Below are 12,155 nucleotides of genomic sequence, written 5' to 3'. Positions count from 1 at the left end.
AGTTACTAGCAAGGAAAAAGAAGGGTAGTTCATCTACTGCCTACCTTTTGTAAACAATGGCCTAGCTTAGCCATATTGTGGGGGAGATATATATACACACACACATACATTGGCAGGAGCTGAGGTTTATAGGGGGTTGAAAAACTGACGAAGAGAGGAACATTGTGCCCAAAGCTGAAGGAGTAATAGTCTTTCTACCGCTCAAACTGAAACTGCCTGTGCATGTGTTTAATTGTACCACTCACAAATTCCTTTGTGTGCCCCAAATGAGCTATGATTTCAGTTATCTTTTCCTGAAGCACCTCTGTTTTGGCTCATTGTGACTCCCTCAGCCAACAGTAGAACTATGCTACTAATAGCAACCATAATCTTGAACAACTGTCAATTGGATTTTGCACCAAGACCATGTCTATACTAAAAAGAAAAAGAAGAAAGATTCCCATCAGTTCAAAAAGGCATAGAAAAAGTTCAAGTGACTTTTGGCACTTTTACCATTCTGCTAGTTAAACCTGCTAGGTAACAGGTATAACTAATACAGGGGTAAAAATGGGTCTGGTTGTGGGAGCCTTATCTATGCTAAGGCTTCCACCCACACTAATGATGGTAATACCTTGGCAGTGTAGACAAAGAGTGATTTCCTCATCTCAAGGAAATCAACTTACCAGAAATCCAGTAGAACTCATTTGGAATCCTACTTTGCCTGCCCTACAGGCTGAGTGATGCAGATCTGGCAATAGGAGGATTGTAGTTATATCCATAGGGCATGGTCAGTTTGTCCTATATCTAGGAGTGTTCTTAGTTCAAAGTTATGTGCTGCAACTAGCTAATGCTGACTACTTAATTCTCCCCAATCTGAATGCAGAATACCACACAATATTCAAGCAAGGCTCACTTGCTGTTGCATTGCTTACAAGGGACCTGGAAGGGGGAACTGGATCTGTTTTCTTTTGTGTTTGGTAATGAATTTTAAAGAAGACCTGAAGGTATTATTTTGTTGTTGCTTTTTGAACCTTAAAATATCAGGAAAATTGAATGTTTTCTTTCCTGTTTTTGCAAGGAAACTACTTAGATGACTCAGAGATGTGGGTTGAGAGCATTCTCTGCTGTTAATTGAAGGGATGGGAATGGCAGAGGTAATGTGTTACTGTTGGTAGTGTGGGGGGTGTATTTTGAACCCACTCCCCGCAAAAACTATATATATATAATTATATATAATTATTTATATTATATAAATATAATCCCTGGCAGAAATTGAAGGGGGGCACGTGATCCCCTCATGCCCTCCTTCACGCATCGCCTCTGGGTGGTGGTAAATCCTTATTAAGGAAAGGATTTTTCCCAAATAGTTAAGTCAAATACACCTCTACCCCATTATAATGCAACCTGATATAACATGAATTCGGATATAACGTGGTAAAGCAGCACTCCGGGGGAGGGCTGCGCACTCCGGCGGATCAAAGCAAGTTCGATATAATGCGCTTTCGCTTATTTTTTGGCTCCCGAGAACAGCGTTATATCGAGGTAGAGGTGTATATGTTAATAGTTAATCAGTTTTCACTTCTCTGGTTTCTCGTGATGTGCTATACCTTCTGTTCCTCAGTTCTTCATAGTCTTCCAGGAAAACAAGGTAGATAAGGCCTGAATTTCTAATGTGAAAGAAAAAAATAAAGCAGAAAGAAATATTTTTTTAAAAAACAAAACCTCTCAGGCTTTCTTTATACATCATGCAAAAATGGGACAAATCCATATTTTTCCTTTGCAGATCATATTTTAAAGGTTTCCGTATAGAAAGATATTTAACCAACAGAAATAATTCAATCATGTGCCAAAGCTGTTATATGGATATTACATAGATGCACATCTATAGAATGTCATCTGTAGTTTCTATAAGCACAATTCTGTCATGTTTGCTACTGATACCTTCAGATACATTTTGTGGCTTGATGTAATTAACTGTAGGAGACTAAAATGTACTTACTCCTATGTGTTTCATTATTGCCATTGTCTAGTAAACATATATGTTTGATTGCCATAGGCTGGGACTAATGGTTATATGGCTCCTGAAATCCTGAAGGAAGAGAATTACTCCTACCCCGTGGACTGGTTTGCTATGGGATGTAGTATTTATGAGATGGTTGCGGGTCGAACTCCATTCAAGGATTTCAAAGAAAAGGTCAGTAAGGATGAAGTGAAAAAAAGAACCTTGGAAGATGAGGTGAAATTTGAGCATGCCAACTTCACAGCGGAAACAAAAGATATTTGCAGGCTGTTCTTGGCTAAGAAATCAGAGGACCGTTTAGGAAGCAGGTATGGATTATTTCCCATGTTTAAGCCTAGATCAATGATGCAATCATTATTTCATACAAATGGAGGCCAAATCCTAAGGTTTCTAAAAGACCCCAATCTTCCTTTCCACTTCCATGAATGGAAGTGATCTTGCTCTAGCAGATCTCTCTTGGGAGAGCATGGAAATGGAGGAATGTTGCCTCTGTGGTGTCAATCCCAATTATCTCCCCAGAAATCCATAGAAGCTCCTCTTTTGGAGTTTTGTAGAGTTTTCAGGAATGGGAGGAGTCCTCTCCATAGCATTCTCTTCCCTCTAGACAGTGAATATTCTAGTGTATATCTGCATCTAAGTTAATGCTACTTGAGTGCAGAATGCTTGGTCTATGTCAGTGTGACTCTTGTAGGAACTGTGCTGTCAGGGTTCCAGAGCAGCAGCATGAAGGGATAACCCCCAATAAGCCTGCAGGTATCAGGAAAGCTGAACCATGTGTTTCCTGCAACAGGTATCCTAACCCCTCTCATTGACAGGCCAATTTCATGGAAACCCACAGAGTTTCCTGGGCCTCCTGCCATCATCCCAAGGGTATTTGTAAGGGAGAGTACACTTGGACCTACATCCTTATTAGACAAAAATTCCATTTGAGGCCTTAATGAGAGTTTTGCATTTGAAAGGACTGCTGGATTTGGCCCTGAGTCAGCAATCCTAAAGTTTCTTTAAATAATAAGGTAATTGGAAAGCTAAACAATATAGTATTTAACTTTTCAAATACTTTTGTAGTGATACATGGTGAAAGATTCAATAGCCTTACTGTCAAGACAGAATAAATACAAGACAATCTATAAGACATATAAGTAAACTGTAATAAGATATAAAGGAAATTGGTGGTAGCTAAATTTAGAACACAGTAACTTTCATCAAACATGATTGTAAACTTATCTACCAATTCAAGTAGTTAAGTTTTCCAATATAATGTGATTGAGAACCTACCAAAAAGTAGATGAACAGACTCATTTAAGACAGTCCTTTCACATTTTATGTGTATACTACACAAAAATACAGGGAAATCTTCCACTGAAATTACTGGGAGACTTTTCTGTGCAAAGATTACACATTTTGCCTTAAAACTTTTATTACAGCATGATGTTTAGGAAGCTAGGAAATATGGTCTCTAACTGTCACTTGTTTAGCAATACAGTATAATTCAGTAACCAGTACAGTTAAATTTGTAAAACATATGGTAATTAGAATAAATTAGTGGGTTCTATTTTGTAAAACTTATTTGCCAATAGTCCAGATTGCTCTCTATGCAGTATTCAGTGTTAATCTGAATGCCACGTAGTGACACTGATAATCCTTGCAATAAATATAAAACTCCTATTTGCAATGGAGGGGCTTAATGTGAAGATGTATAATTAATATTATTTATTAATAATATTAATTTGTCATACTGAGTTTACAAAGAACCTAGAGATATTTGAAAACACATTAAAGAATGGCATAGAAGATCATATAACAGTGTTTTATATCTAATGTACAAGTGAAGACCATTTGATTTTTCCAAGGATTTAGTAGGGATGTGTGTATCATTTTGTCACATGAATCTTCTCTCCAGCAGGGCAAGTGTAATAGCTACGCAGCTTTTTGACAGAAGAATGTCCAAAATACACATCTTTGCATACCGATATGATATGGTCATAGTTTGATCAGCCACACACTGTATTTCTGTGCGGATTTCAAATATGAACAGAGGCTGTGATTCCCCTTTTTTTGTCGTTATAAGGAAGCTGACAATTCTAACACTGAATGAAAACTGTAGATACTATTCAGCAACAAATTATCTTGCAACACAGATGACAGAAATTACCTGGTTTAGCACAATAATAGTAATACTCTTCACTTAGAGCAGTGTTTCCCAAACTTGGGACACCGCTTGCATAGGGAAAGCCCCTGGCAGGCCAGGCTGGTTTGTTTATCTGCCGCGTCCGCAGGTCTGGCCGATCGCGGCTCCCACTGGCCGCGGTTCGCTGCTCCAGGCCAATGGGGGCTGCGGGAAGCGGCGACCAGTATGTCCCTCGGCCTGCGCCGCTTCCCGCAGCCCCCATTGGCCTGGAGCAGCGAACCGCGGCCAGTGGGAGCCGCGATCAGCCAGACCTGCGGACGTGGCAGGTAAACAAACCGGCCTGGCCTGCCAGGGGGCTTTCCCTGTGCAAGCGGTGTCCCAAGTTTGGGAAACACTGACTTAAATCTCAGTGTGCTTTTATACATTTAGCCTCACAACACCCCTGTGAAGTAAGCTTTATTACTCTAACTTAAAAGTTGGGGAAACTGAGGCTTTGAGAGTCTGAGTGAGTTGTTCAAGGTCATACAGCAAGTCTGTGGAAGAGCTAGGAATAGACTGCTCTCCTAATGGAACCACAATCCTAGTCATGTGCTTTCACCACAAAACCATCTATCTGCCTACTTAATGTTACATTAGCCCTTAGTGGTGAGTGGGAGAAGCACCTCAAGAGAGTTATTTGTGTTGAGGTTTTTAATTCTGCCACTTTGATTTTTCAAAATATGCTGCCTCTACTTTCTTTGCTGTTTGGTGCCGCTTCACGTTTTTGGGGGCACTTTTCCCCAACAAAATTTCTACCAGCCCAACAAGTAGAACTACAGATGGAGCAACTTAGCCTGTGTTTTATGACACGTGGAGGAGAGGAAAGGGGACAAGTTATTAAAATACATGAGCATGGAACAGCCTGCAACTGTAATCTGTAGTGGTACCTTGAAGTATTGAGGGAGGGACACAATGGAATCCATTAACATAATGTCCCATTTTTTCTTCCCTTCCCTTCAATGTCCCTTTAATACACAGTTTAATGAGAAATGGGCAAGGAGAAGTCCAGCCTTTCTGTACATATGTTAAAAAAAAAAAAAACCTGTCACTGCCTATTACACTGGAGATATTGTTCAAGAACAGCTCATCCTTATGTAAAGATTAGCCTTGTAATTCTGCTAAGGTCAATCGGACCTTGGGTTATCTACATAAGTGCCTGTTGCATAAGTTAAAGCTGCTCAAGGGCAGCTTTAATTTGCATACCTGACCTCTTGAAAATGTTCTAAATTTTGTATTCAAGACTCAGTGGTGTTGGCTTATTCTGGAGAGATTAACACCTTTCTCTCCACTCTCTGACTCCACTCTCTCTCCTTTGGAACTTGCTCACCCCTCTCCCTGCTGTCCCATGGAACAATGAAATAGTTCATTGAGGAATGTTAACTTGAGAGAAGTTAGACAAGCTCATTCACTTTTTCTGTCACAGTTATGCAAACATCAGATTCACACAGGAAGGGGTCATGGCTAGGTAGAATAAAATATATTACAGCAGGAGGGGGAAACACTGCAGTAATCCACTGTGGAACCTACACCAAGTTCTAATGCTTTTAATAGCATGTTATAGAAAAGCAAAATAGCATATTCATGCAGACTTTATTTTGAGTATGAAATCACCCAGTAACTCCATAGGGTGACTGACGGAGCTGCTAGAGTCACAAATCTGTGAGTTCCTATTATCTGATCTGCAGCTCTAATGCACTCCAGGCTAATAAAGACAGTCAGCAATTGACTTCAGGCTCCATAGTTGTACCAGTGTTTATGTGTCACTAACTGAGCCGTCTGGGTTTTGCAAGACCCTATGCAAAAATAACATAAGCCCTGTTGATCTAATCTGTGTTTTCCTACTGTGCTCATCGCTGTAGTATACATCTCCCTTGCCACTTCTTGATGGGTAACACCATCTCTGTGTACCTTTGAGGCCCATCTGGCTGCCTCTGATGCTTCTCAGGCTATGGCAATGCTCCCTGATCTCATTTGTTTACAAGACTGTGGCCTCTGGAGACCTGCCTACATGAATTAGGGTGCCAGGAAGTGAAGCTAAAGTGCAGTTTTCTGGGCAGGAGTGAGCAGTTAGGGAATGGGAAGCAGTGCAAAGGGAATTAAAGATGCTGTTCAAGCTGGAGGGTCTGTTACATGTGCATGGTGCAGGCCCTTGGCAGAGCAGGACTTTCTGTGGTCACATAGGCCTAAGGCTGCATCTAGTCACTAAGTAATGGTGTTTTTGCACATTAATGAAGATGATTGGCTTTAACAGAAATTTGCATTATCTCTTTCTTTTAACCTTGTTGCAAGGAGTCATGTCCATAGAACATTTGGTTCTTCAGTATTATCCCATAGTGCACTGTGAATGTGTGAAAGCATGGTCTTTATTTAGTATATGACTTTGTATAAAAATGTGATCAGAAAACTGCAACCCATTAACAACATTGCTATTTACTGAGGCCAAGAAATAGAGAGAAATCTGTTTCCCCAGCATTGTAATGATAGCTTGGTTCTTCATACTCCTTTACCTCATGTAGGACCCAATCCAAGCTGTATCATCCATATATACAGGAAAAGAAGAATGCAATTTTCCTTCCTGTTCATAGCTTCTCCAAAACTCAGGGCAGGTCTACACATTAAACCCTGCACTGGTGCACCTGCACTGCTGTAGCGCTTCAATGAAGATGCTACCTACGCCAACAGGAGGGCTTCTCTATAGTTAATCCACCTCCCCTAGAAGCCATAGCTATATAGATGGGAAAACGTAACACTGTCTGCAGCAGGGGTTAGCTCAATTTAACTGTGTCACTAATGGGTGTGGATTTTTCACACCCCTGAGTGACATAGTTATACCAACCTAATTTCCTAGTATAGACCTGGCCTCAAAGGTCACTCTTTGCACATTCCCTACAGCTAAAGTTGCAAAAATGGCACATTCTAGGATGGGGCCTAGGTCAAGGATCATAGTATGTTTTGATTGTACCCTTGAGACTCAGATTATTCCTGTCTTGGGGGTCATCTTGGGATCTGAATGTGGGCCCACATTGCAATAGTTCATGTGTTCCTGTTTCTCCTTCAAGAGAAGAGAACCTTAATTCAGCCCATTGCATGGACTGCAGTTATTCTTTCCAAGATATACTTATTTTGAAGTCTAAAAAAGTTTGATTCATTTTATTTTTAATTCTTGGGTGAGTTTTATTAATGTTTATGTTCATAGTAGTGAGGGACTAAGATAGCTTTAGCTATAGAGGGTCATTGGGTCGGTGTGAAGGTGCTAGGAAATGTACTTGCATTCTTTTGCAAGCATACCAATCTCTGGATCTGATCCTGCAAACTCTTGCTCATTTGAGTAGACCTTACCTGAGTAGCCCCATTGAGCTAAGTGGGGCTACTTATGTGAATAAGAAATAATCATGAGAATAAGGGCTTTTGTATTGGGCTTTGTGTGATTTTTTGTGTGCGTGCACTTTGGACCAATACTCATTTCAGATGAGATCACAAATATCAGTTTTACTTGTCACCAGTTTCACACTGAAATCACTGTTTCCAGAGTTGACAGCTGAACGTATTACCCATTGAACCACCTACTACAGTTTCCTGGAATTCTTATTCTACCTAAAATAAAGCAAGTTATCTGGGCTTTTGTTGTTAACAATAGTCCCAATATTTCCCGCTCTTTAGCTTCAGTTCCACTGAAAACCTGACTTTCCTAGCTGAAAAGTACAAAATATCTTGATCCCATTATGCACCTAACAACCCTTGGCTTTTGAAAGAACATGCAGAGGGATGCTTTAATGAAACCCATTTAAAATTAAAATAGACCCAAGTTATGCAATTGAACTTTCCCAAAATCTACTCAGCTTTGGGGCTCTCTCTGTTTTTTATATATATAGTTCACCCTCATTGGCTAGCTAGCACATCACAGTTTTGACTGACAATCTCTTGTTTTATTGCAGGAGCAGTGACGATGATCCAAGAAAACATGCTTTCTTCAAAACAATTAACTTCCACAGGCTGGAGGCAGGCCTCATAGACCCCCCTTTTGTGCCAGATCCATCAGTTGTCTATGCCAAAGATGTTGCAGACATTGCTGACTTCTCTGAAATCCGGGGGATTGAGTTTGATGACAAAGATAAGCAATTCTTCAAGAAATTTGCGACAGGTGCTGTCCCTATACCATGGCAGGAAGAAATTATTGAAACAGGACTTTTCGAAGAACTGAATGATCCTAACAGAATAGCTACTGGGGGATGTGCAAACGGAGGTGAAGCCAAGTCAGGAGTTTGTTTGTTGTTATAAATATCACACAATTAACAAAAAGGGTGAAAATGCACCACAGAACTTTCCAAATTCTAACAATGTTTCAAAAACTCAGCTAAGCTGTTTAACAAGAACCGATCAACCTAAAATATGACATCAACAGGACAAGTAGGAGCGCAAGCTGAATGGACATTCTACTACTTTGTTCTAGCAACAGAGATAATCTGTTTATTGTGCTGGAAGCTATCAAGATGAAGAATCAGGTTTATTTTAGGAAACATAGAAGGATAGCACTCCATCACTCTGTGTATGTGAAATATGAAAACAATAACAGGGTGAGGAGGCACTTGTTCTGAAAATGAATGAGTCTGCCATTATAATACACTCATTTCCTTTCTTGATCTCTTTCTCGCTCTCCTTTTCTTAATTCAAATGTTTCCCTTTGTTCTATAGTTTTCAATAAAGGCTTTTAAATGACGAAGTAATACTCTGAGTAATTAGACAATGAATTTGGACTTCATGAATCAGAGCAAACTTAAGAATCTTTTGGCTATCTAGATTTCTGAGTTCACCTTAGTCACTGAATGATTTAGTAGTAATACGTCCAAGTTCTCATTAATGTAAAAAATTCAGTAGGAACAAAGACGGAAAGAATAGGTCAAATTCTCCTCTATCTTAACTTAATCAGACTGAGGGTGAACTAGTGATATTGAGAAAAGAAATTTACTTAATATTGTGTAAGCTTATGCTTTTGAGTAGTTATATTATCGCTTATATGAAGAAATTGATGTTTGATTGTGAATGTGCATTCATTTTTTTGTAACCAAGTTCAACTTTCTATCAGGTTTCCTGATATACATGTCTATATTTGGTTTAAACTGTAGTTTAAATTAAACTACAAATAGATCACACCAGTTTGTAACTGGCCTTTAAAAAGAGAAGTTTCTAAATATAATAGCAATGTTAATTCAATCAGTCACAAAAATAAAATACATTGCACTATTTTTATAAGTGATATGGAAAAATGATATATGTAAGTTGATATTATAGTCTAAATCAGGGGTAGGCAACCTATGGCACATGTGCCGAAGGCAGCATGTGAGCTGATCTTCAGTGGCACTCACATTGCCTGGATCCTGGCTACCGGTCTGAGAACTCTGCATTTTAATTTAATTTTAAATGAAGTTTCTTAAACATTTTAAAAACCTTATTTACTTTACATACAACAATAGTTTAGTTATATATTATAGACTTATAGAAAGAGACCTAAAAACATTAAAATGTATTACTGGCACGCAAAACCTTACATTAGAGTGAATAAATGAAGACTAGGCACACCACTTCTGAAAGGTTGCCAACCCCTGGTCTAAATGTATAGTTTCACCAGTTCTTGAACAAAACTTTATATATTTCTGTTTATTTCTAGTTTTGAACACCCTGACATTAATTCATTTGAGAATCAATTCTGCAAAAACTCTATACCAGATTTAATGTTTACTACCAAGAGAAGTCCTAATGACTATTCATATGTTAGTAAGAACTATACTACGTAGTAACTTCTAGCAGGATTAGGCCCTTTTGTCCCCGCAACTTCTTCTGATTTCAAGGGAAACTGATGGTGTTCAGCTCCTTAAAGCACTGGGCCATTAGCACCCAGTCCTGCGTTCCTTACAGAGGCAAATCTTCTACTGAACTCAAAGGTTTGCCTCTGTAGAAATTATAGGATAAGACCTCTACATCTGATACACAAAGCTTTGCTCATTCCAAATAATGTAGTTGTCAAACCATAAGTTTCAGATATTAAAAAAATGATCTAACATTAGAGGTAAATAAATAAATTCCTAACTTTTGTACAGAGATGATTAAATATAAAAGGAGTGGTTTCTTTTTCGTCTTTTAAAAATACTTCTCCAATTCTCTTCTTTCTTGTTCTGCAAGTTAATATGAAAGTTGTTATACAATATTGGTTAGATAATTCTGTTCATGAATGCTATTAGGGCATCTCTTAAAGGTAATCAAAACAAAACAGTAAACAACCACCACCTCACTGTAGGGGTGAAGGAGTACGGTGGCCATCCTATCAAATTATTGTAACTTTGCTATGGGCCAAATTTGGACTTAGGCTGCTCATATGGCAGAAGGATGGTCTTGAAAAGATATTGAAACATTGATGGACTTGGAAATGAATGATGATCTTGTGGTTCTAACACAGGATGAGGAGAGAATGGATCTGTGTCCTGTTCCTGGCTCGGTCACTGTGTTCCAGTGTTTTTATTTCTCTCTGCCTCAGTTTCCACCTCTGTAAAATAGCCTACCTCACAGGAGTGTTGTGAGGCTAAAATCATAATCTTTTTAAACTACTTTAGCAACTTTCATCTGAGGATCTCAAAGAATTGTCAAGTATATTGTACGTGCACACCAAAAACCTATGTAGTTAGGAGGGGAAATGAGTGGCAGAAACTTGTGGACAGATCCACAGAAATGGCACTTCAGAGGTCCTCTGTAGCTAGAGTAACTGAGAGGCACTGCGGAGTAGGTTGTAAATGCTCTGGCACATGCCCACTCTGACTCAGCTTCATAACCCCATTCCATGCAGATTACTCCTGGTGTAGATTAATCCTGCTCCTAGCAGGGTAATACGCAGCAAGGGCTGAGAATGGGGGTGGAAAGCAGCTAGAATATGGGCTCACATTAATGCTACTTTTGTAGTATAAACATGTTCCCCTTAGGAGGGAACTGGTGTATGTATAGAACCAGAATTTGACCCTATGGTAAAAGCACATTTCAACTAAGATTACTTTGCAGAACACAGCCCTTCAACACCTGGTATAGCAAAATCTACTGCAATACCTAAATGGGAGAGTTCAGGACAAAGTTTCTCTCATCACAGGTCCATAATATTATATGATTGTTGTTTTAAAAAGATCTATTATGCCAGTTAATCCCTAAAGGCTGTGCATTAGTAGGCTATGAGTGCATGCCTTAAGTAAGCCACTCAAAAGAGTGCATCAATAATCTACTGATGCATATCCTGGCAGGACATTTTGCTGAGAGCATATTTACAATTCAATTTCTAAAATCTGTTAGTGCAGGGATTTGGGCAGCAGGTGTTTCTATTATGAAGAGAAAGAGAAGAAACAGAAAAAACCTCGCAAATGCATTTTCTTTACTATTTTTAATGTATACACTTTGTAAAATGTACTTATTTTAACTTTTTTTTAAATGATTTAGTGAAATATTTGAGTCCCTTCTTCCTTCTCCTGCCCTTGCCATTAATCTTGATGTACTTTCAACAACATTTTGGTGGTGGCTTAAAGGCCACTTTTAACATCTTGCTTTGTATTATAAAAAGCCAGGCCCCAATACTGCAAAGACTTATGCATGTGATTAACAGTACCCATTAAAGCCAATAACACTACTCACATGGATAAAGTTAATCGCCTGCCTAATCTGCCCAATCAGGGCATAATTTAGGAATCACATTGACCAGTTCCCCAGTTCAGTTTTTGTAATAGAAAGTGGGATTTGAAGTGTTCAGAGAAGAACGACCTGCCCTCCAAGTGATATATAAGCTCATGGGGCAAAGGAAAGGTGTATAATTTGAAACTACCCCTCTCTCTCTCCCCCCTGCCAGCTCAGTGACCTCTCTCTTCCCTGCCTCTTTTGCAGGCAACTAGGAACTATATAGACTGAATTAAGACCCCAAATGCAATAAACGTTACCTATGAAGGGCTACTAACTGCCTTGAGC

General features: G+C 39.2%; 1 protein-coding gene across 1 annotated transcript in view; it reads left to right on the top strand.

Moving 5' to 3' along the window:
• GRK7 (G protein-coupled receptor kinase 7) overlaps nucleotides 1–9,008 on the top strand; it is a 28,355-nt gene extending 19,347 nt beyond the window's left edge. Inside the window, exons 3-4 of the mRNA XM_039489967.1 lie at nucleotides 2,036–2,307; nucleotides 8,102–9,008. Of these exons, the coding sequence (XP_039345901.1) occupies nucleotides 2,036–2,307; nucleotides 8,102–8,444 (615 nt within the window). The 3' untranslated portion in view covers nucleotides 8,445–9,008. The remainder of the gene's footprint in view (nucleotides 1–2,035; nucleotides 2,308–8,101) is intronic.
• Nucleotides 9,009–12,155: the final 3,147 nt, after the last annotated feature.

Source organism: Mauremys reevesii, linkage group 9 (assembly GCF_016161935.1).
Source record: "Mauremys reevesii isolate NIE-2019 linkage group 9, ASM1616193v1, whole genome shotgun sequence".
NCBI lineage: Eukaryota > Metazoa > Chordata > Testudines > Geoemydidae > Mauremys > Mauremys reevesii.
The sequence above is the reverse complement of the archived record's forward strand: the minus strand, read 5'-3'. Positions and strand labels throughout refer to the sequence as shown.